Source organism: Drosophila rhopaloa, unplaced genomic scaffold (assembly GCF_018152115.1).
Source record: "Drosophila rhopaloa isolate 14029-0021.01 unplaced genomic scaffold, ASM1815211v1 contig_163, whole genome shotgun sequence".
In the NCBI taxonomy this organism is placed as follows: domain Eukaryota; kingdom Metazoa; phylum Arthropoda; class Insecta; order Diptera; family Drosophilidae; genus Drosophila; species Drosophila rhopaloa.
In genome coordinates this window covers 10,866,668-10,888,553 of record NW_025335043.1, presented here as the reverse complement: position 1 = coordinate 10,888,553, position 21,886 = coordinate 10,866,668, and the positions used below count along the sequence as shown (strand labels likewise).

The 21,886-nt window shown below is 37.1% G+C and overlaps 4 protein-coding genes across 4 annotated transcripts; 1 reads left to right on the top strand and 3 right to left on the bottom strand.

The window, feature by feature from the left end:
- Positions 1–2,211: 2,211 nt before the first annotated feature.
- LOC108052100 (accessory gland protein Acp76A) lies at positions 2,212–3,504 on the bottom strand. Its single transcript, XM_017134427.2, has 2 exons — positions 2,523–3,504; positions 2,212–2,457 (listed from the first exon to the last, which is right to left on the bottom strand). The coding sequence occupies exons 1-2, from the start codon at positions 3,502–3,504 to the stop codon at positions 2,288–2,290; spliced, it is 1,152 nt and encodes a 383-aa protein (XP_016989916.2). The 3' UTR covers positions 2,212–2,287.
- A 3,156-nt stretch (positions 3,505–6,660) lies between these two features.
- On the bottom strand, positions 6,661–6,880 carry LOC108052099 (the record flags this gene model as incomplete). Its single annotated transcript, XM_017134426.2, is given in 2 exon segments — positions 6,661–6,849; positions 6,851–6,880. Coding segments are annotated over 2 exon segments (219 nt in total), but the record flags the coding sequence as incomplete, so codon positions are not given.
- Positions 6,881–14,589: 7,709 nt separating this feature from the next.
- LOC108044775 (UDP-glucosyltransferase 2) lies at positions 14,590–17,382 on the bottom strand. The gene is made up of 4 exons (XM_017123915.2): positions 16,590–17,382; positions 16,324–16,518; positions 16,050–16,263; positions 14,590–15,997 (listed from the first exon to the last, which is right to left on the bottom strand). The coding sequence occupies exons 1-4, from the start codon at positions 17,036–17,038 to the stop codon at positions 14,936–14,938; spliced, it is 1,920 nt and encodes a 639-aa protein (XP_016979404.2). The 5' UTR covers positions 17,039–17,382; the 3' UTR covers positions 14,590–14,935.
- Positions 17,383–18,156: 774 nt separating this feature from the next.
- LOC108043523 (sideroflexin-2) lies at positions 18,157–21,493 on the top strand. The gene is made up of 4 exons (XM_044457523.1): positions 18,157–18,662; positions 19,284–19,552; positions 20,028–20,566; positions 20,630–21,493. Exons 1-4 carry the CDS (start codon positions 18,647–18,649, stop codon positions 20,787–20,789), a joined length of 984 nt encoding a protein of 327 aa, XP_044313458.1. The 5' UTR covers positions 18,157–18,646; the 3' UTR covers positions 20,790–21,493.
- Positions 21,494–21,886: the final 393 nt, after the last annotated feature.

Here is a 21,886-nt window from a genome sequence, read left to right as displayed (position 1 = left end):
ACAAATTTCGAAAGCAATTATGAATTGTAGTTTTTGGCATTCGTCGTCTGACTGACAGGAAATTATATTGTAAGGCCATAAAACTGGCAGGCCCAGAGAACCAAATGAGCCCCCGAAGAGATCTCCAGTCCCTTGGTAACATGTGCAACAGGCCTTTTGAAGTCCCCACCTCTCGCCACTCAAATGACTTTTACCCAGAAGTCGTTAAAAAACCAAAAACAAAAAAAACGACGAAAATTTCCAATTAATTTTGATAAACGCGGGCCCACAACGAAAAAAATAAAAGATGCATATTGGTTGGCGTCGAAGGAAAATTTGTTTGCTGCCCCAAAGCGGAAATTGTAACTGTGCATTGATTGGAATCGGGGAAAGGGAAAAGGGGATAGGCAGTGCAACCAATTGTTGCTTATTAGGCCGAAATCATTAAAAATCTATCCAAACAACAACACAGACGAAGCAACAAATTTTTGTCTACCAAATGAAGCCATTTCAATCAGGCGTTTTATGAGCGTTTCTTGGGCGCTTTTTTGCCCGCCCGTTTCAACTGGATTTTTACGATTTTACATTTACAAGAGTCCGCCGTCCATCGATGTCCATCAAACGATTAGGCCCGACATATACATAAATATATACATATATATAAAGAGAGTGTGTCTGTTGCATCGCGTCTATGGTTTCTGTGGGACTTAATGACCAGATTAATGATGCCAAAAACATGATGGGAAGCGATAGATTAAATGGGAGCCATAAAAGCGATTTAAGTGTGGGCACTGGGCGGAGTCTTGTAGACTTCTGCTGAAGGAAGAAGAAATACCTAAATATCTTGAGAAGATCATTTTCCTTATGTCATTTCCAAGAAGTTAATTTATCGTTTATTTATATACCTACTTATTTTTGTAAATTAGTTAAATACAGCATTCATCGAATTCCAGAAATTAGGTCATGAATAAATACAAAAAATTTAGTTTATTGCAATCAGTATTATTGATAAATCCTGAACTATTACAAGATTTCAATAAAGCTAATTACTATAAATTAAACACCGTCTGCATAAACTATTGATTAGATCACGCCCCTAATACTTTTAAGAAATATTTACCAAAATAAATAATCAAATCTTGCAATACACAGAAATCTTAAATTGCCGCCATACTGAAGTGGAAATCTTGGTCGCACCGCAGGCGAAGAAATAATAATTTATGCATTTTCATTTATTTTTCCACACGCTTTTGACCAAAATAAAGTTTTCCATTTATTCTGTGCACCACTCGTAAACTCGTAAATTATAGACAGCAGGCATGAAGCGGAGGTTGGGGTATTACTTTTGGGTCCAAGCGAAAAATAAAAATCATTATTTAAAGTGCTGGGCCAGAAACAGCATCTAGCACCCCCCACCCCCCACCAACTCCCCCGACTGCCAGATCGTATCTCGCATTATCTACGCTGCCGTATCTGATAATGATCAACTGCTGGCCGACGCCTCAGTTGCCGCCTTTTTTCTTTATATATATTTTTTCCTTTATTTCGTGGTGTTTTTTTTTTTTGTGTTGTCTTCTTTGTTGCCTTTTAATTAAACGCTCAAGCCGCAAGCGGAGCTCAAGTCGCTGGCGGAGTCGTGCATCGGCGGCTGCCCCTTTGAGGCAACCCTCCTCCGATCTTACAGAGGTTGCCGCCTCATTCAGTCATTCATGCCGTCATTGCTTCATTATCCATGCGCACATCACTCAGCGAACACTCCGTATGCACTCATTCCCATCCCATCCCATCCCAGCGAATGTGAAGAACCCGGTTCCATTTTCAGACGGAGGCCCTTCCAAGTCATATCCATATTCATCAGCCGATCCATTCGTCTGTCTCCGGCCAAACTCAATTCGAATTACTGCCTTGCTTTTTGAGCTCTCAAAGTTTTTCTTTGTCGCACATCTTTCGATACTTTATTGTATTCAAACAGGGAATTCTATGTGAAACAATTGAGAACAAGTCTATTCTTTAATAAAAACTGATTTGCTGGGAAATGTTAGGCTGCTGAAAAATATAAGGGTAGCTATAAATAATATTCAATAAATCAAAAAACAGTATGTAAGCCATCTTAACTCAACCAGCGTTTGCATTTCTTAACATTTTTGGTTTCCATTTTTTATTGATTTTGGAATTTGTCCAAAGGTCAAAGGTCCAAACAGAAAAAAAATTAATAAAAAAAAAATGTATTAATTAATTTAAAATTTTTATTAGATCAACAGTTAAAAAATAAAAGTATTAATTCTTTTATTTCAAACCAATTTCTCCATTAGTCAAAATCGTAATACTTCCTTGAACAGTTAACCTGAGAAGTAAGTCCATCCAAATTTTCAATTCGACCAACTGCATATATTGAATCTTTATCCTTAATGACAAAGACAAATGGACGATTTACTTCAAATTTTTCAATATTTTTCATATCAATATCATTCACTTCAGCTAAAGAAAGAAATAAAAGGAATTTAAAATATCATCAAAGGTTGATCAATAAATATTTGACTTACTTAAATTGTGATTGGGTTGAATGTCGATCACAGTATTTTGCACGAATTCATCGATTTTTATGTTGAACTCCGAGTAAAACTTCGTGCCGTTAAACACACTAGCCATATTAATTTTTTTTATAACTGAACTGATGTCTGGTTCGTAATTTGCCTTAAATATGGGTAATATTAAGTTAATATCTCTGGGATCATCCATTTCAGCATTAATCTGGGTGCTCAGATTATCCAAAACATCCTGGCAGCTGACACCCTTTCTCGGGAGTAGAAACAGAATGCCAATGTCTGTGGTTACGAATTTTATGAATATTCCTTTGGCCTCGTCAGTGGCCATTGTTTCAATTTTGAGTAGAGTGTGCATCATGGGAACACATAGTGGACCTTTCGAATGCCCCGTACCATATTTTCTATCAAAATATCTGTTGTGCTGGGACTTAAATCGAATACTCCATTGGGGAGTAACTGACATTCCACTGAGTGCTACCAATTGCGTAGCTTTTTTGTCTAGTGCGTATTTGGTTAGAGCCCTATCCACGTTTTCAGACACCCACTTTTCCATAGTTCTTGAGTTCTTGACATCTTTGTTGTAATCATGCTTCTTGGCTCTTTCCGTTAGCAACGAGTATATCAAGGATATTTCCTTTGACAGAGGATCTTCCTGCGGCACGAACACTCTACTGGCCATTTTGATTTGGGCCCTCGAGGCTTTCCTATATTTTGTGGCCAACGCTTGCATTTCTTTCTTTACTTCAGAGTCTCCGATTCCAATTATCAAATCTTGCCGTAAATTTGAATCATTCAATATCGCGTTGCCGGCATAGATCTCAAAAAGAATCAATTCAATATCAAACAGTGATAATACAAAATTCTCTTTTGTGTGGCTACCGATTTCCTCGAACAGTTGAGAAGTACGATTTTCCGACAGAGCTTTACCAAAAAGAAGCAAAGCACACAATGCTGAGAAAGCTAATTGAAGCTTGACCATTTTCAACAAACTAAATAAATCTTCTAAAGGTTTGATATTTAAATAATTGGACCATTATATTGGAACGCATTTCATTTGCAACACATAACTCGAACGAATTTGAATTAACACGAATCATAGTCACAATTATCTAATTGCTATATTTAAAAAAGAGTACGTTGTACTCTAGCAAAACAAATAGCTGGTAAAAATAGGGCTTTTTTACCTTTTGAAGTCAGTAGGTTTTCTCGGTTTTTATGATAAACATATTTTGTATGAACGAGCAGATCTCTTAAATAAAGTGTTATTAAATAAGAATTTCGAACAATATTATAAAGATACAATCTGTTTGTGTCAATACTCGGCTGTTTTATTGCCTCTAGAAAATCAAATATAACCACAATATATTTTGGCAATTTTCAGCTTTGCAAAATTATAACCAAATGAAAATATCTTGCTGAGTCAGTGTTTGGTTTTAATTAAATTCTCATGTTGGGGCAGGGTGCAGTGGGAGTTCTAAATCCTAGACACGCACTTCCACCCACCTTGCACTAAACTCATATGTTAATAGCTTTATGCGTCACTTGCATCCTGGTGCATTCCAATCCGCCTCCATGTTTTCCCGTCTGCGTGGGCGTCTTTTCCTCCGACTTCAGACTGCCAGTTGTCTGACTATGAGTGCCTCCATGGACAATATGGTCGCTGCCTGGTGGGTGCCTTGCGGTTTTCTGATTTATAACACTGTTTACACGCCCTGCCAAAAAGTTTGATTTACTGCCCATTGGACTAGCGGCCACACGTGTGCCCATTAGATTGCCATAACTCATACGACACGTTGGTCGCTCCTGATGAGGAAAAGGACTCACGCATGCGTAGTGGGAATATTATATGCCTATGAGTAACTTTAATAGATAGTTTGTAGTTAAATAAGCTGATAATTTCTTTTTATTTATAATTAAAACTTTTTTTTTTTTTATTTCATAGAGTGCCATAGTCAAAAACATATTGATATTTATCGCTGCTGTTATGTTTTTCCATGTTATGATTGTTACTTCTTCTAGTCCTTACGTTTTATAGCCATTTAATTGGCTGATTAACGTATCAATAAAATATATATGTTATATAAAAAAAAAAAAAAATTTTAATGAGTCCTAAGCCTCAACAATTTCCGTCATAACTTGTGTGATGCCCTGCCACTTGGGATTGCCAGCAATTAACTGGAACATGTACGATCCAGTTGGAAAAGGCGTCTTCTTCAGCATTAGATCACTCAGGACCATCTTCGAAACAATAATGTCATGCTGATAATGGTAAATGCATATTGTTAAATGTAACAAAACGAAATAAAGGATACAAGTATGATTTAGATTTGAGTAATTTGATATTGAGTCGTGGACTATATTAAACCAGGGAAATCGATCTTTATTTTTGATGAAATTGCAGAAATCCACGGTCAAGTTGTACATAAAAGGTCTATAGCCACTAAATTTTCTAAATAAGCTCAAATTAACCTGGAATTAGAGTGCTTTTAGAATATTTTATTTTATATTTATACCCTTGCAGAGGGTATTATAATTTTGGTCAAAAGTGTGCAACGCAGTGAAGGAGACATCTCCGACCCTATAAAGTATATATATTCTTGATCAGGATCACCTCCTGAGTTGATATAGCCATGTCCGTCTGTCCGTCTGTCCGTCTGTCCGTCTGTCTGTTTCTACGCAAACTAGTCTCTCAGTTTTAAAGCTATCGGATTGAAACTTTGCACACACCCTTCTTTCCTTTGCACGCAGTATATAAGTCGGAACGGCCGGGATCGGCCGACTATATCCTATAGCTGCCATATAACTGATTGATCGGAAATGCCATAACTTTCGTGTTTGTAAAGTTAGGAAGTTGTGATTTTCTATGGGTTTTATATTTGGCCAATCAATCCGACCCACCAAATTTCATAAGGATCGGCCGACTATATCCTATAGCTGCCATATAACTGATTGATCGGAAATGCCATAACTTTGGTGTTTGTTAAGTTAGGAAGTTGGGATTTTCTATGGATTTTATTTTTGGCCAATCAATCCGACCTACCAAATTTCATAAGGATCGGCCGACTATATCCTATAGCTGCCATATAACTGATTGATCGGAAATGCCATAACTTTGGTGTTTGTAAAGTTAGGAATTTGGGATTTTCTGTGGGTGTTATATTTGGCCAATCAATCCGACCTACCAAATTTCATAAGAATCGGCGGACTATATCCTATAGCTACCATATAACTGAACGATTGGAAATGCCATAACTTTGTTGTTGTTAAAGCTAGGAAGTTCGGATTTTTTATGAGTATTAAGAATGCATCATATGAATAATTTTGGAGAATATAATTTACAGAGTATTCTGCAAGGGTATATCAACTTCGGCTCCGCCCGAAGTTAGCTTTCCTTTCTTGTTTTCTTTTATAGTTAATATACAGGTACTTTTTTTACTGGTAGCTGATGAATCTTGGTGTAAATAAATATATCGACTTTTCCACGGCCCAATACCTTTAATTCACATTGCGGAAAATCACGAAAAGTCTTATCGTAACATTGGCATTTTATGTTGGTTGCTTTGAAAAGAGAATTCAAGTTGCTTATAAAATTTATTATTATAAAAAATATCACTGTGAACCAGAACAGTCAAAATGTTCTCTTCATTATATTATAAAATTATAAAATTTATAAAATTTATTATTATAAAAAATATCACTGTGAACCAGAACAGTCAAAATATTCTCTTCATTGTATTTCTTTTAAGCTGAATTCCAAACGTTATTTGACAAATGAAAGAATGTAAATAACATTGTTGAACATAACAGTATGTATCTAATCACTGCTAAAATAATTTGGGTTTAATTTACCAAAACAAATAAATTCAAAATCTGTAGATAAAAAATCGTTTCCGTTTTTATGCACCAATGAACTTTTAATAAAGGGTGTTAATTATGATTATGTTTACAAATCGCTCAAAGTTTCATATTCTTATACATCCCCTAATGATTGTAAAACTAAATTTTAATTTATCAAAGCTCTGCCGCTCTTTTTCCCTGCGATTACCAATGCATTTTCCATATGACTAACTGTTCATGCTGCATCCAAAAACGCAGCCGTAAAGACGTTGATGATGATGATGAAGTTGATGCTTGATTAGCTGGACAGACCCAAACCTCCTTCTCCAGACCCGATCTCCTCCCCATTTTTTCCGACCCTCCGCCGGCGTGTGTGCATGTTCATTTTAGCCTGGCCCGCAGGCGGCCACCTCACACATTCGCCCATCACACACCTTTTGATGTTTCGCCGCCATCTCAGCCGAACGTCGGATCTCTTCGGACAGTTTCAGCCACGTCGAAAGCCACCCGTGCGAAAAAAGTGAGATAAAAGATCGTTAAAAAACTGTACAAGTCGAATTTAAAATATACCCTTTCTTTTTCTTACTATATATATATTAATAGATATCAAAGATTTTTTAGCTGCAAAAAGAAGGATGATTTGTCATTACAATGTTATAAAAAAAGGGAACAATTTTATGATTACATTTATTTATTACATTATTGCTAAACTCAATAAAGAAATACCGTAGAAAAAATCTTTTGTATACAAATTAATTTAAAAAAATATTCCTGTTGTTCGTAATAATAGCTAAAAATAAATTTATAATTCAAAACATATTAATATTAATTTTGGTTAAGTCGTGATAGCGGTTATAATAACAATTATTTAATTGAACTTTTATTGTGAATTAAATGAGTTTGTATAAGTTGTTTGTATAAGTTGTTTGTAATATTTCAATTACTTAATTGTTACGATTAGCGATCCTCTATAATCAAAATTTGTATCAAAAGTTTTTTTGTAGCCAAAAAGGATTTTTAGGATTAACATTGCTATTAATGTTTTGAAGTGTATACAAAGATAAAACCAACGACTATAACAGCAAAACGGTGCTGTCGGATCGCCGCTCTTATCAACTTGTCCAAAAGCTCTTGCGCTCGTTCAAATCAATTTGAAGCGGTTGGCATCGGCATCTCGGCGACTTCAAACCGGGCTCTCTGGTGCTGCCAATTTGTCCTTTTCTTGTAAGTGCAATTACTTTTTGTTGGCCTGGGAAAATATAGTCATAATACGGAATACTTTAAAAAATAGTATACCTCTAAAACTAGTTTACAAAAATTTATAAACATTAGCTTGACTACCATAATTGGAAAGCAATAACTTTACAACGCTATTTAACGTATTTAAAAACTATATTTGTTTTTCATTCTGATTAAACTAATACAATTAAGAGCAAAAAGCTTTTTAAAAACAAACTTTTTCTTTATTTCTTATATTTTAAATAGTAGTTTTTCGCTTTTCCGTTTTAGCTAGTCTTTTTTTAAATTGGCAGCACTGAAAACCACACACATGGGGAATCTGCGCATGCGCGGCAGATTCGATTCGCTGGTGGGCTGCTGTCGACCAACTGACATATAGAGGGTGCTATTGCCGCCCCTCCAACGAGCAACTCTTTCGGCTTTTTTTGCGTTTTGGCCAGCTGTTGTCGGCTTTTTGCCGGTCTGTTGCTTCGGCTTTGTTCTTTGCCGGCAGCGTTTAATGGTTGATTTTGCTCACTCGATTTTCGATTTTTTTTGTTGCGCCGCATTTCGGTGTTTCGTTTTGTAGTTTGCGGTGGTTTTTTCTGCCTTTTTATTAAATTATTATTTACTTTTATTACAAAGCGCGACGGCGGCATGGCAAATTGATGCGATATTTCAATTTGCGACGGCCACAAAGCAAATTATTGTGTGGGGAAATAAATATATCAATGGGGCCGCTGCTGCGCCTACACTTGAACTTCAAAGCGCTTTCCCAACCCTTTTGCTAATAAAATTTCTTTGCTACCAAAAATAAAACTTACTCACACCGTGTCGGACCATGGAAATGCTTGACTTCAAAGCGAATTTGAGGGCGCTGGACGGGGGGAAATCTCTCGCATAAACAAAAGCCAATTGAAATGCTTCTAAAAGAGATTTTGCTTTTTGTATATTTGCTGCTACTTAACTTGGTAGACCTGCCACCCCTTCTTGCCGATTTGTTTTGCCCGTCACTTTTTAATTGTTGTCAACCCACACACAGAGAACAAGATCTGTTGAGCTAAACAGAAACAGAGGCGTACACTGTGGGAAAAAAGGGAAGTGTTAGAGACTTGTAAGTTATCTCATTATACAATCAAAAATTTATTTTAAATTTTTTGAAGCTTTTTAGCAGCATTATTTTTGAATTTTTTCCAGTAAAAAAAGACGTATTCATTTTAAATTATTTTATACTAGCTTATGTTTTATTAAAAAGTAATTTAAAAATTATTTTTTCTAATAACCTTTTTATAACAAAAACGTTGATAAAAAACAAATTTTTTATTTTATTAAAGCGTTCTAGATTAAAAAATTGTGTTAATTTGTTTGAAAACTCTATAGTTAATATACATTTTTTTCTAGCTCGATTTTTTCTACTGTGCAGAGAATGAACAATTGGACATGGAGCGGGTCGGGCCGCACCCAAGCCCCCTGAAAAAGACATCAAAGAAAATCTTGACAAGCGTATATGCTTCTTATCTGCATCGGGCCCGGCGGTGCGAGCGAGTGAGAGGGCAGTAGGAGCAGGACGGGGATAGAGGCAGGACAGTTCGGAGGAGCGATGCAAAAGGAGCACACACTCAAACATTCACAGGAAGTGCCTTCCGCTCTGTTCTGTTTCTGGTCTACTCCTTATGGGATACATTTCCTGCTGTCCTCGCCAACCCCTCCCCAGTGCCACGCCCCCTTAACGCCCGCACACACCCACAGACAACTTTTAACCGTGTTCGAATGCATTTTAAAGTTGCCAACAAAGGCAAAAACAACAGTCATAACCGTCACAGCCACAATAAAGTTATGCCAAAAAATAGTCATGTGAAGCCTGGGAAAGGGTCAACAAAACTGGACTTTGGTACTCAAATAAGGGACATAAGGAGACTTGTTGGAAAAGTTTTGGGAATTTGGCAAACATACTTGTTTCGAGTCCGTGTGGGAGTAATAAACGTGAGTACGCAACTGAGTGTATCTTTGTGCTTTAATTATTCATTTAGTATGATTTGTATGGCAATGGGATTCTTACATATTTTAATCAAACAAAAATACTTGTGGGTTATGTAAATAACTAGTATTTAATATTTCCTAAAATGCATAAAAAAATATTTTTTAAGAAAAAAAATTTCGATAGTTGATCAGAAATTATGTATAAATTATATATAATTTATATTATATATAAATTAAAAACTTTACTATTTTTTGATCAGATATGTAAATTTGTATAAATTTATTTTTATATTTATAGGTCTCTTTACTTTCCCAAATAATTGATTGAAGATGTGCTATACAATTTCTCCTATATTTATATTTACCTCAGAATTTATAAAAAGTCAAACTTTTAACGAAATCTCTTTTAGATAATTCGGTTCCATATCTATTTGAATTTATTTGATATTTTTGACTTTGATTCAGCTCATAAAACTGACGGCAGGCTTTCCTGTCTTAGCTTCGAAGTCAGGTCTCCCATCCCATTTTCCTTCCGAATTATTTTGTCCATATACCCCCTACTTACTTATTCTGATGTTGTTTTTCCTTGCTGCAGCAACAGCTGCCACATTTTGTTTTTTTTTTTTTCTTCTGCTGCTGTTGACGTTTATGCAAATTGTGTTGTTATTTTTTGTATGTCACCCAAAAAACAACAGCAGCAACAAAAAAAAACAGAAATCTGAAAAAGCCTCTGCTTGGACCCGTCGACTCCTCCAATCGATAAATGCAAATTTGTGCAAACGAATCGTGGAGGACTACTATCGCCTTAACAACTGTGTTATCCTTTGCCGAGGATTTCAACTGAGGATTTCCCTCACATTTAATTTAATTTGTGATTTATGAATTTTAAATTGAAGACTGCAGCGGCGGACTGTGAGGACATCTAAATCATTCGTCTACTGCTCCATTTACATCCCGGCAAACTTTGTCCTGTCCTCGTTGCGTAACTCGAAAGTAATTAAATTGAAACAGAGTGCAAAATGCACACAAAAGCCGGAAACTCCATGTGAGGGGCAAATGAGGGAGTGGCATATGTTCGTGTTCTTGGGGCACTGTAAAAAATTATCTTTATTTTTACATTAATAGTATTAAAATTGTGTGCTTCACTAAAACTAAAACTATGATGGTTTACCACATCCATAAACAAATTAAGTTCGATTTGCACACATGGTGTTAACTTTAAAAAATTAGTAAACTTTAATCAGCTTTTAATTTTAACATTTAAGTTAATTTGTTTTAGTATATAAATTAAAACTCTCTTGAAAAAATCGAAAAGGATAAAATGTACAGATATAAAGTTTGAGACATTCAGCTCAATTCCCACAAAACCCTACCTTGCCCTAATATTTTCAAAGATCAAATTTCACAACGCATTCTTACAAATAATTTATATTTTTCTGTGTGTATTGCGTGGGATTTGGCGTGGCAAGAGTCAAGTGTGTGCCCAACAAAAGTGTTGAAAATAGCGAGGGGAGGGAAATGAAGCGAGCAAGGCAACTGGCAGCATGTTGACAGCACATACCGCCTGCCCCTTTCCCTTTGGGCCAGTACAAAGTTATAGTTATGATGATTGTTGATTTAGAGTTTTTAGGTTTTAGTTTTTAGTTTGCCAGATGGGCCAAGGAGGGATTTGTGTAGCATGCAATTAATTTTGTAGCCCCGACATCAAAGGAGCTGAAAGGAGCCGCCGCCCGTGGACAGATGATGACAACAGCTCGGCAGCTCCGTCAATGGGGGCCTTTGATGCCAATGCCATCCATGCCTCCCCACTGGATCCCGGTCCCCATGGGACCCCTGTGACAGCAGTGCTAATGGGAGATGGGGGATACGGGTAGGGAAGCCCCTGTGCCAGCCAAAACCAATTCGAACTCTTTCTGTTCCCATGGCCGTAACCCGAGACCTCGGAATGTCAAATTCTTGCCGTGCACTTAGAAAAAACTGTTTGAAGTCAATAAGTATTAATTAATTAAATACAGAAGATCCCAGAAGAAACAAGAGAGAACGCTATAGTCGGGTGCCCCGACTATCAGATACCCGTTACTCAGGTAAAGGGAGTGCGAGGGAGATGGAGATAGAAACTTTGATCACGCATAACTTTTTAACGAATGGTCCGATTTGAAAAATTTCTTTTACATTTCGATAGGTATTGATAAACACAATAAAACTGCATTTTTACTTTTCCGAAATATTTACATTTTTAAAATCGTATATAAGCGATTATGGGCGTTAAAGGGGGCGTGGCACCTTTTTGAAACAAACTTGCGCTGCGTAGGAACTCCTAGAATCTGCATGCAAAATGCCAATCTTCTCGCTTTTATAGTTTAAGAGATCTCAGCGTTCATACGGACGGACAGACAGACGGACAGACAGACGGACAGACAGACGGACAGACGGACATGGCTATATCGACTCGGCTAGTGACCCTGATCAAGAATATATATACTTTATAGGGTCGGAAACGCTTCCTTCTAGCTGTTACATACTTTTGCACGAATACAATATACCCTTTTACTCGACGAGTAACGGGTATAAAAATATCAATGGAATGTTAGTCGTTAAGTACTATATTTTATTATATAAATGTATAACCCAATTATTTTAATGATAGTGATTATAATTTGTCTGATGTTGATCAAGAAGATATATACTTTTCAAAGTCGCAGAGTTCTTCTTGACTTTATTGTTTTACAAATATGAAATTATAGATAATAATTTGATTGTGTTTTGTTAATCATTTATAGTTTAAATGTGTGGATTTCATTATTATTAAACGAATCTTCATACTTTTAACAGGGTAATTGTGCAAAAGAATGTATCAGGTTCAAGGAATCGTTTCATAGCTAATTTTCAGAGATATTTCTGATTATTTTTGAAATGTTTACCCTGTTTTTTTCCTGTGTATATCCTTCTCTCCCCCGTTTCATAAGCTCATGTTGTGGACGACTGCACTGGCCGCCTGTCAATGTGAGAAGTCTTCACTTGACTCCACCGCTCTTCTTGCGGTTGACATTCGCGACTGGCGGTCGTGCCCGTGGCCTCCTCTCTAGTTGGCCCCCATTCCCAAGCTCTTCCCGGTCTCCTGGCCCCCGTGACAAGTGGAGCTTTGATGGGACACCAACGGACTGTCGGTTTGATAATCTGACAACGACCCAGAGCAAAAGTCGACCGCCAATGATGGGGCTTGAGCTTGGGATGTGAAGAGCGGGTTAGATGGGTTCAATTGAGGCCTTTGATGGCCCTGATAATTGTAAAGTTCAAGCCTAATATAGTGAAGCATTAAAAACTATACCTATTAATCGTGATTAAAAGGACGAATTGTATCTGCAAAATATAATCTTTAGGACAAAGAAAAACGTATTAGACCTTTAAATTTTCTTACTTTATTTGATAAATTAAAAAAAAAATTCAAATATAATAATAAAGAACCTTAATTTAATTATGTGTAAATATGTCTTTGTTAACTCGATGTAGACTTTTTAGATTAGATAATAATAAATTAAATAATAATATTTTTATTTTATCATTTTTTAAGAGCTCTTTGTAAACCACTAAATAAAAATTTCAACTAAAGTTTAATCCCAAACATCTTCTCCACATCTATTTAGAAAACAATTTCTGAAGAAATTTTTGTGTACGAATTCTGACTTTGAACCTCATTTACTATAAGAGAATAACTTGGGTGGCCCTTTTAATTCCCCATTCAGATCATGCCCACCCAGAATTAGCTTCTTTGGGGCTTTGAGATGAGGAGTTATGCCATGGGAATACCATCGCGTCATGTCACTTGTGGTTAACATATCGAATTTCCAATGTCTAACCAAAAATATGCGCATGGAAGGAGGAAACCCAACCCTGTGCATATTTTCCTCCCAGGGTTCTTCAGTAGCTTACCTTCGGCAAATGTGCATAAATACAGTTTTATTAACAGGCAGCGTCAGGTGGGGAAACCAAGTGAAAAAGTGCCACCCATCGGGCACACATTCACATCCCTTCCCCCAAAAATTTCCACTCACCTGCTTTCGTTTTCCCTTTGTCTACATGTGTGGACTGATGAATGCAAACAGGTGACTTTGCTGCAACAACTGGCATCCTGCCATCCCTTGCGGAGCATCCGCAGTCGCATCCACATCCGTGGCACATCCTCAGAGACACTTGAGCCGCACTCGGCTTAAATGAAGTGCACACGCCGCCATGCACATCAAAGCATGCCGCCATTAGCAACTAATTAGACACGCCCCTTGCCCCCGAAATGCCACATGAAACCATAATTAATGCTAACTGTTCTTTGCCAACTAAAAGAATTTTGAATTTGTCATAACACGAGGAGAGTTCAAACAAAGATGTGGCACAAATAAGTGATTAGCCACTGAGGGCAACATAAAATTTGTAATTAAAAATTGCGTGGCTGAATTAAAGCAGAAATTCATGTCGGAAAATTTATAATTCTTTAATAAACAATTTCGTTAAGATAATTCCAGGTTTCTTTTAAATATTAAAAAATATTCACACTTCATAAGGACGAATTCTCCAATTCTTCGCCACAAACATAATTGGAAATCGTTTTCCAGTATTTCCTCATAATACCATTAAAAAATATTCCTAGATATAATGATTATTTTATATTTTATTCAACAATTTATACATGGCTTTATAAAATATGTCTTATATAAAGTAATCAAATAAACTTAAACCGAATTGAAAACTGCAAATAGTTTCCGAATTGTAAAAAATGTAATCCAATAATAAATTTATCGTAACATTTATGTTGATAACTTCGTTTTGAAATTAACAACTATGACGTTCACATTTTGTCAATATTTAGATGCATTCTTGAGCTGAACCTTTTGCAGTTTAACCGCATTTATTGTTTATTTTAAGGTTAACTTTTTCATTTAAAGGGTATAAGAAAGTAGTTGTCTCAGTCTTTGAATTGAAATATTAATTGAAAAGGATTGGTAAAGAGCTCTGACAGTAATATCAGAAACATAAATTCAATTTAAAATACTAAATTTATTGTTATACTTGTTTCGGTATAAATATCTCCTGTTAAAAGTCGGAACTTTCGTTCACACGCAATTTATAGAAACCAAAAACATTCAAAATTATGTACAATTTAAGAACATTAAAACTTATCCAAATATAAAACCACAAATTTCTTTCACATATCCACAACTATTAACAAAAACTCACACTTAACACTAGTAGATATTTTAAGGATTAGTTAAGGGTGGATCGTTTTTTTGTGACGCGGGATCAGACTGTACTCTTTAGACAATTAAAAGTGTACTTTTTAGTTTCTTACTTCCATTCTATTTGACCCACCGTAAGTTTTAGTTTTAGGTTTCGTCGGGAGATATATCGTTATGAGAACCTTCGTTCTGTGTTGTCCTTCTGTAGTTTCTTTCCATCGTCTTTGTATATAACTGCAATGGCGATACCTGTCCGGCGATTTGAATCAGAGGCGGTGGAGTCAGGTCCAGCGGCGTGGTGGACGCTGTGGATGGGCTTTGCGACGTGGAACTCATGCTCGAAGAGCTGGACCGAGCCGATAAGGATTGAGCTGATCGCGTTCTTCTGAGAGTCTCAGTTCCTTTTGCAGATTTACTACTGCCCGGATCTCCATAGCTATGAACTCTTCCAACCACTTTTAGGTTTGTTCTGCATGTAGGTTGATCCTGTCCCGCTTGACTATGGTAGGATTTTCTCAGAATAATGCAAATAGCCAAAAAGGGAATGATCAAAATTCCACAAAAACCCAAGGTTATTATAAGCAGAACATCCACGCCCTCGGCTCTCCAAAAGTTCAAAGTATTGGCGTGGGATTTTAGGAAATCGGCTCCTCCGGAATCCAATACAAGCTGAATTTTCCGTACAGCTTTTTCAGCCGGCGAGGAGTCTTTGCTAATCAGTCGATTTTTGAGTTGACCCAACTTCTCCACATAGCTGGTATTAAGGGTGAGTTGTCTTATTCCATGAAGCAGGGCATCATAAGCTATGGAATCGTAGCCAACTGTCAGGGAGACTCCGTGGTGTTGCAAGCGCTTGGCCATTACCTCCTGATCGGCCAATATGGGTATGGCAAGAATGGGCTTTTGCCCATTTATCGATTCCCAGACGCTCAACTGCCCACAGCTACTAATGAACATCTTGACCTGCGGATGGTATAGAATCGCCTGCTGTGGCCACCAATCAGCAATCATTACGTTCTCCGGCAGCTCTTGGTCCACTGCAAACTCCTCCTTTTCCCATTTCAGCAGAAAGTGGAACTCCTTGAGATGACCAAAGACATCGAGAATGATGGACAACTTTTCCTGTGGCAGCTGAGCTGTTTGTACATCTGCTCCCAGACTAAAATAGATGACCCCACTTGGAGCTGATTCCATAAACGACAAAAGATGCTAAAAATAAACCAAATTAGAAATAAATAATTCTCAGTAAATTTTAATTTACCGTTCCCAGTTGAAGTTCGTTTGAGTCGCTTAAATGCAGTCCGCCCACTTCCACCATATTTGGCAAATAGGCACGTGGATAATGCAAACCAGGATGGGAGTTGATCAGGGCCAAGCTTAGATTCTTGGTTAGATCTCTATAAAGTGGCAGTTCCTTAACGAGCAGCTCAAAGTGATTGGTGTACACCGACTGCTGGGAGATCAGGTGGAAAAAGCTGGGAGAATAATATAAAATGAATGATAAATTTAACAGATATACTGAGATTGGGTCCTACTTGTAGGTCAACCGTTCGAAGGTGCTCATCAGTGAGTTTAGGATCCTCTGCCTCGTGTTCATCCTCTCCGTGAAGGGTAGGAAATTGCTGGGATCCAGTGAGGAGGATTGGGGATTACCAAACATATTATTCAGCCAGGAATTGGCGCCGGTGGGACTAATAGCAACGGTGGGTATGCCATAGTAGAAGGCCAAGCTTTAAGGAGAGATATTTAATCATTAATTTTGGATAAAAAGACACGTCTTAAAACCCATTTTTGAGCTTACCCTAGTAGAGCATCGCTTAGAAACAAATCCACTATGAGTAAATCGAATTTTTCGCCACTTGTTAGAAGCTTTCGCACCTGTGGATCGGACAATAGAATATCCACATTGGTGGTGCCCGCATAGGTCAATCTGGTGAACCTTTCCATCACACTTTGCGATCGCATTTCTTCGGCCTCGAAACTCATGCCCATATCGAGCCAATTTTCCCGCAGACCCTCGATTCGCAGCTCCCTGATCCTGGGAATTTCCACATCCGCATTTTCCTGTGCAGCGGCATGCGGACTGATCAAAGTCACGGAATGATTCCGCCGACTTTCCACCAGTTCCTGCAGTAATCTCCGTCCAAAAAGATAATGCGATTTCCAGACACTGGGAAAAACTGCCAGGATATTGGCGCCCAAAACGAAGCCACAAAGCAGCGTTGCCAAAAACACTTGCAGGATTTGCATTTTGTGTGTTTGTAGATAATATCCGCCTTATGTGGATAATATCTGCATTTGCATCCGCATCTGTATCCGCATTCGTGTCTGTGAGTTTTTGCTTTCCGGTTTTTTGTGCAAAAACACACACAATCACAACAGGCGTACAACACACACGCACAGCTGGACCTTTATTATTATCTGCTGCTTTTGCTTCGGGTTTCTCCGTCGATTTTCATCATCTTGCTGCCACGAGTAGATGGCACAATATCGCTGGTGTTGAAAATACACAGAAATTTCCAAATAAAATGTAGAGCGAAGCGCAACGAAAGTGAAAAGAACTTGTATTTGCAATTGTGCGGCTGTGTCGGCGTTTTGTGGGAACGGCAACTGCGCGTCGTTGGGGATAACATCAGTGATGTCGTTTCAGATTTTTTAAATAGAAAAAGCAAAACCAGATAATAAATAATAAAATTAAGTCTAGTCACTCATCCCCTCAAAATTGTTATTAAAATAATAAATATTACAAGAAACCATTACAATTTTCTGCGGACGGTAGAGTTTATTGATTTTATAACTGCTGTGCATTAATGATCACCGCTATTGGATTAGCGTATTTAAGATGACTGGTTTTACTTTTCCGAAAGTCTTTTTGATCATTCAGGATCAGTCTATATCAGGTTTAATGGTTTTAATTAAATGTAAATAGTTGGAAAACTTTTATAATCGCTTGAAGCCATAGAAGCAATGCATTGAAACAATCAGTTCAATATAAGCTTGTTTTCCAGGAACATAATTCTTCTTATAATGTACAATAAATGTGTAACATTAAATGTGTCTACCTTTTAATTTTCTTAGAAATTAAATAAAGGTATTCCTCAGAACATCTTTCGGCGATTAAAGATAAAAAACTCATCAAATAAGAGTTAGGAAAACTAAACTAAGCATTAACAGCTTAAAGAGGTGACACTTTTTTATCTTGAAAAAGAGTCTGTTAACAATAATAGATTTATATTGTGCTTTTAGTTTTTCTAGCTTTTTTCGACCATTTTACACTGCTTGCTTGGGACCAGCACTGATGGCATTTTTTAACTGCTTGTTAGTGGTATTTCACACGACACGATCAAATGGTCACACTTGCGTGGCAAACCACCCCCTCCACTCTTCTTCTTCACCAACGCCGTAAACAATTTGAAAATTTGCATTTTTTCGCCCATTCGATTTAGTTGCCAATTATCCGCTAAATTGCACGACAAAAGAAGTGCTAAATTGAGTAATTGCGGTGGGTGCGAGCGGATGAACAAACTAACGAAATAGAGCGAATAAAGAGCAGACAAACAAACAGTTTTTTTTTGCAATTTGGAAGAGTGCCAAAAAACAGCAAGAAAAATAAAAAGTGGACATTTGAACCGCATTACAAAGCAGAAAAGGTGAAAAGAACAGCTGGTGGATCAGGTGCGTGGCTGAAACTGAATCATTTGCCATTAATTCGGCCCTAAGTAAACACATACGGTGAAAATCCGGCCAAAAGAGCAACCAACAACAACAGGCCGCAATAAACCGGCAACAGCTGACAGCTATTGCTTACGTAAGCCACTCGTAATTACAACCAGTTAAGCAATTTGATCAACTGCCAAAATGTCGCAGGTATCAAGTAAGCATCAAATAAACCCTTAACTTTATTTGAGATGTCACAGAAATCCAGATTATTTAAGACCAAAAGTGCACTTCAAAAAAGTACTCATAGTATAAGTATCTTAAATGATAACTAATAGATTCAAATTAGCGCCAAACAATTCAAGTTAATCAATATCAGTAATCAATCTCAGTTATTATTAAAGTAATCAAGCTTATACAATTTAAAAAAAAAGAATCGCTGTTGTTAGGGATTGTTATTTCTAGTTCAATGTTTTAAGGTGCACAGCGAAATATTAACTAGGTGTCCAGACCATAAAAATTAAATAATTGTTCATATTAGAAAAACTACAGTGCAATGAATATATTATTGTATTTTGAAGAAGAAAATTAACTTTCATAAAATTTTTTTTTTAGTAAACATAAAAAATGAATATATAGGAAAACTATTTTTGATGATTTTTTAACTAAAAGTTATTTTTACTTATGTTAATCAATTTTAATACGCATTTATCGAAGAAATGGATATCTAATCGGTTACCAGTACTAAAACTTGGTTTTAACATCTAAGATTTCTGTCAGATTTCCAAAGATAATTATTTTGCTTACCAAATCACGTTAACCAAAAACTCTGCTTTAGCCCTTATCGATGTCGACAAGCCCCTCTTCGATCTCAGCACCTTCGCTGGGCGCTTCCAGTACTTCGCCTGGATGACGGATCCCCGGACCGTAATCCTCTCCAGCGATCGTCTGCTCGAAGCCAAAACCATGATTGAACGATACCGGAAAGGTGATCAATCGCCGCAGGTGAAACCGGAGGAGGTGCATTACAACATGAAGCTATACAACTCCGCATTTCATCCGGATTCTGGGGAACTGCAGAACTTTTGCGGCCGCATGAGTTTTCAGGCAAGTCTCGTGATGGGTTTGGCACGTGGGTGCTGAAAATAGAATCGTCTGGCGAATACTTTTGTGAATGGCTTGCCAAAAATACAGAGTGGCACGAAATCAACACTAGTCAGCTAGGAATTGTTAATTTGAGGTATATAAAAGCTAATAATGATTTGATTTTTCAGCACTCCAAAAAACCGACCTAATATCTGGAAAATTGAAAAATATCTTTGAATGGCTTAAAACTATTTCAAATTTCAAAATTATTTTTATTAGAAAAAAACAAGGGAGTTTTATATTCTGAGTGTGATTTATCTTTCAAATTTTTTCTAATCTCTAGAGATTTTATGAATCTTGGCTGATATGGGTATGAAATTTCCAAGGCCTTTTCTTAAAATTTCCTCTTGCCTCTAGGGGATTCTAATTGTTTTGCAGATAATAGCTTTTGTTGATCGGTTTAACTAATTGTTTTGTGTTTTTTTCGCCCATTTAGGTGCCCGGTGGCATGTTGATCACCGGGGGCATGTTGGCCTTCTATCGCACCGTTCCGGCCGTGGTGCTTTGGCAGTTCATCAACCAGTCCTTCAATGCGGTGGTCAACTACACGAACCGCAATGCCAATTCGCCCACCAGCGTTACGCAGCTGGGCGTGGCATATGTATCGGCCACCACATCGGCACTGATAGCAGCTATTGGATGCAAGAACTATTGGTCCAAGAAAGCGAGTCCGCTGTTCCAAAGATTTGTGCCCTTTACGGCTGTGGCGGCGGCAAATTTTGTCAACATTCCGTTTATGCGACAGAATGAGATACTTAATGGCATTGAGGTGAAGAACGAGGACGGAGTGATTGTGGGCCAGAGTAGATTGGCTGCCATCAAGGGAATAGGCGAGGTGGTTATATCTAGGATTGCGATGGCGGCGCCTGGAATGCTGATCCTGCCTTTAATAATGGAAAGGCTGGAGAAAGTGCCTGCTTACAGGCGCATCAAGTGGATAAACGCACCCTTCCAGACCCTCATGGTTGGATGTTTGTAAGTGGCTTTTTAGTTTAAATTTATTTCTTAAAATTAAACGGTTTATGTTCCTCATTTCAGCCTTTGTTTCATGGTTCCCACTGCCTGTGCTCTGTTCCCACAACAGTGTTCTTTGGACACATCAACCATGCGCACCTTTGAACCGGAACTCTATGAGGAAATCGAGAAGAAAACTGGCGGCAATGTCCCCAAACGAGTCTACTTCAACAAGGGCCTGTAGGATCAGCTCGATATTAACTCTGGATTTTAAGGAAGACAATAATGTGTTAGTCGTTTCTGTTCTGGTCGTGTTTTTTGTAGCATTTATTGTTTCAGATTGTTCCTTGTCTCGTGTCAATTGTCGTAGTCACTAAGCTGAAAGAATCTCAACTCTATGTGAAATGAATATTCATGCCTGTTTCGGTTTTCGTAACTACATTTTTTATAGATATTCTTTTGTTTCATAAGTTGTTTAATTTTAAGTTGTAAATTGTTCATCTGTTAAGAATTGTGAACATGTTTTAAACTTTTTTTTTATACGTTCCAGTCTCAACACTTAAAAAATTATGTCGAATGGAAAACCGTAGCATGGCATGTACTTAAAGGGCATTATGTTCAAGCATGTCCCAAAATGTGTTCTGGTAATTTGGTATTTATAAATATTTTCGTGGAAGTTATTAATACTGTGAATATGCTCATATTGGTTTTACATACTCTAGATAAATTTTGATAAACTCCTTAAAACTGAAATACTTTTAAATTCTAAAAGAAATTATAAGATTTGCAACTTAAACCATAACAGAAACGTTGAACATCTATTTCCAGTAAACATGCAACAAAAACACCTTGGAATATGCTTTTTAGAGCCACTTGTAGACAACTAACTCGTTGTGTTTCGATTTAGGACTAATTTACTCATATGTTTTAAATAAATGTTTACAAACTGAAAACATAGTGAAAATGCAATTGTTTACGGGTTTTAAAAACGGTTTTATTAGTTATGTTCTTGTATCCTGTATAAGTATATAGATCATTATATATAACGCTGCGGGGCTGTTGTTTATTTAGATATTCGGTTTTCTTTCATCGTGTTGTAAAGTTTACAAAATGTGCAAAACACAACTAGGTAGCTATAGAATATTCGTCCTTAAACGTTGACAGAAGGGGACTCTTCTTTATTGTTCGACTATTTATCGATCGGTTTGGTTGAAGCTGCGTGTTCAGTGCTACCGCCACAAATCATTTTTCTTGGACTTTTTCAAGGTACATATTCGATTTTCGTAAAATTTATTATTTAGATTTAGGTGTTTTTCTTTTTTTGTTGGCACTGTCGCTTAA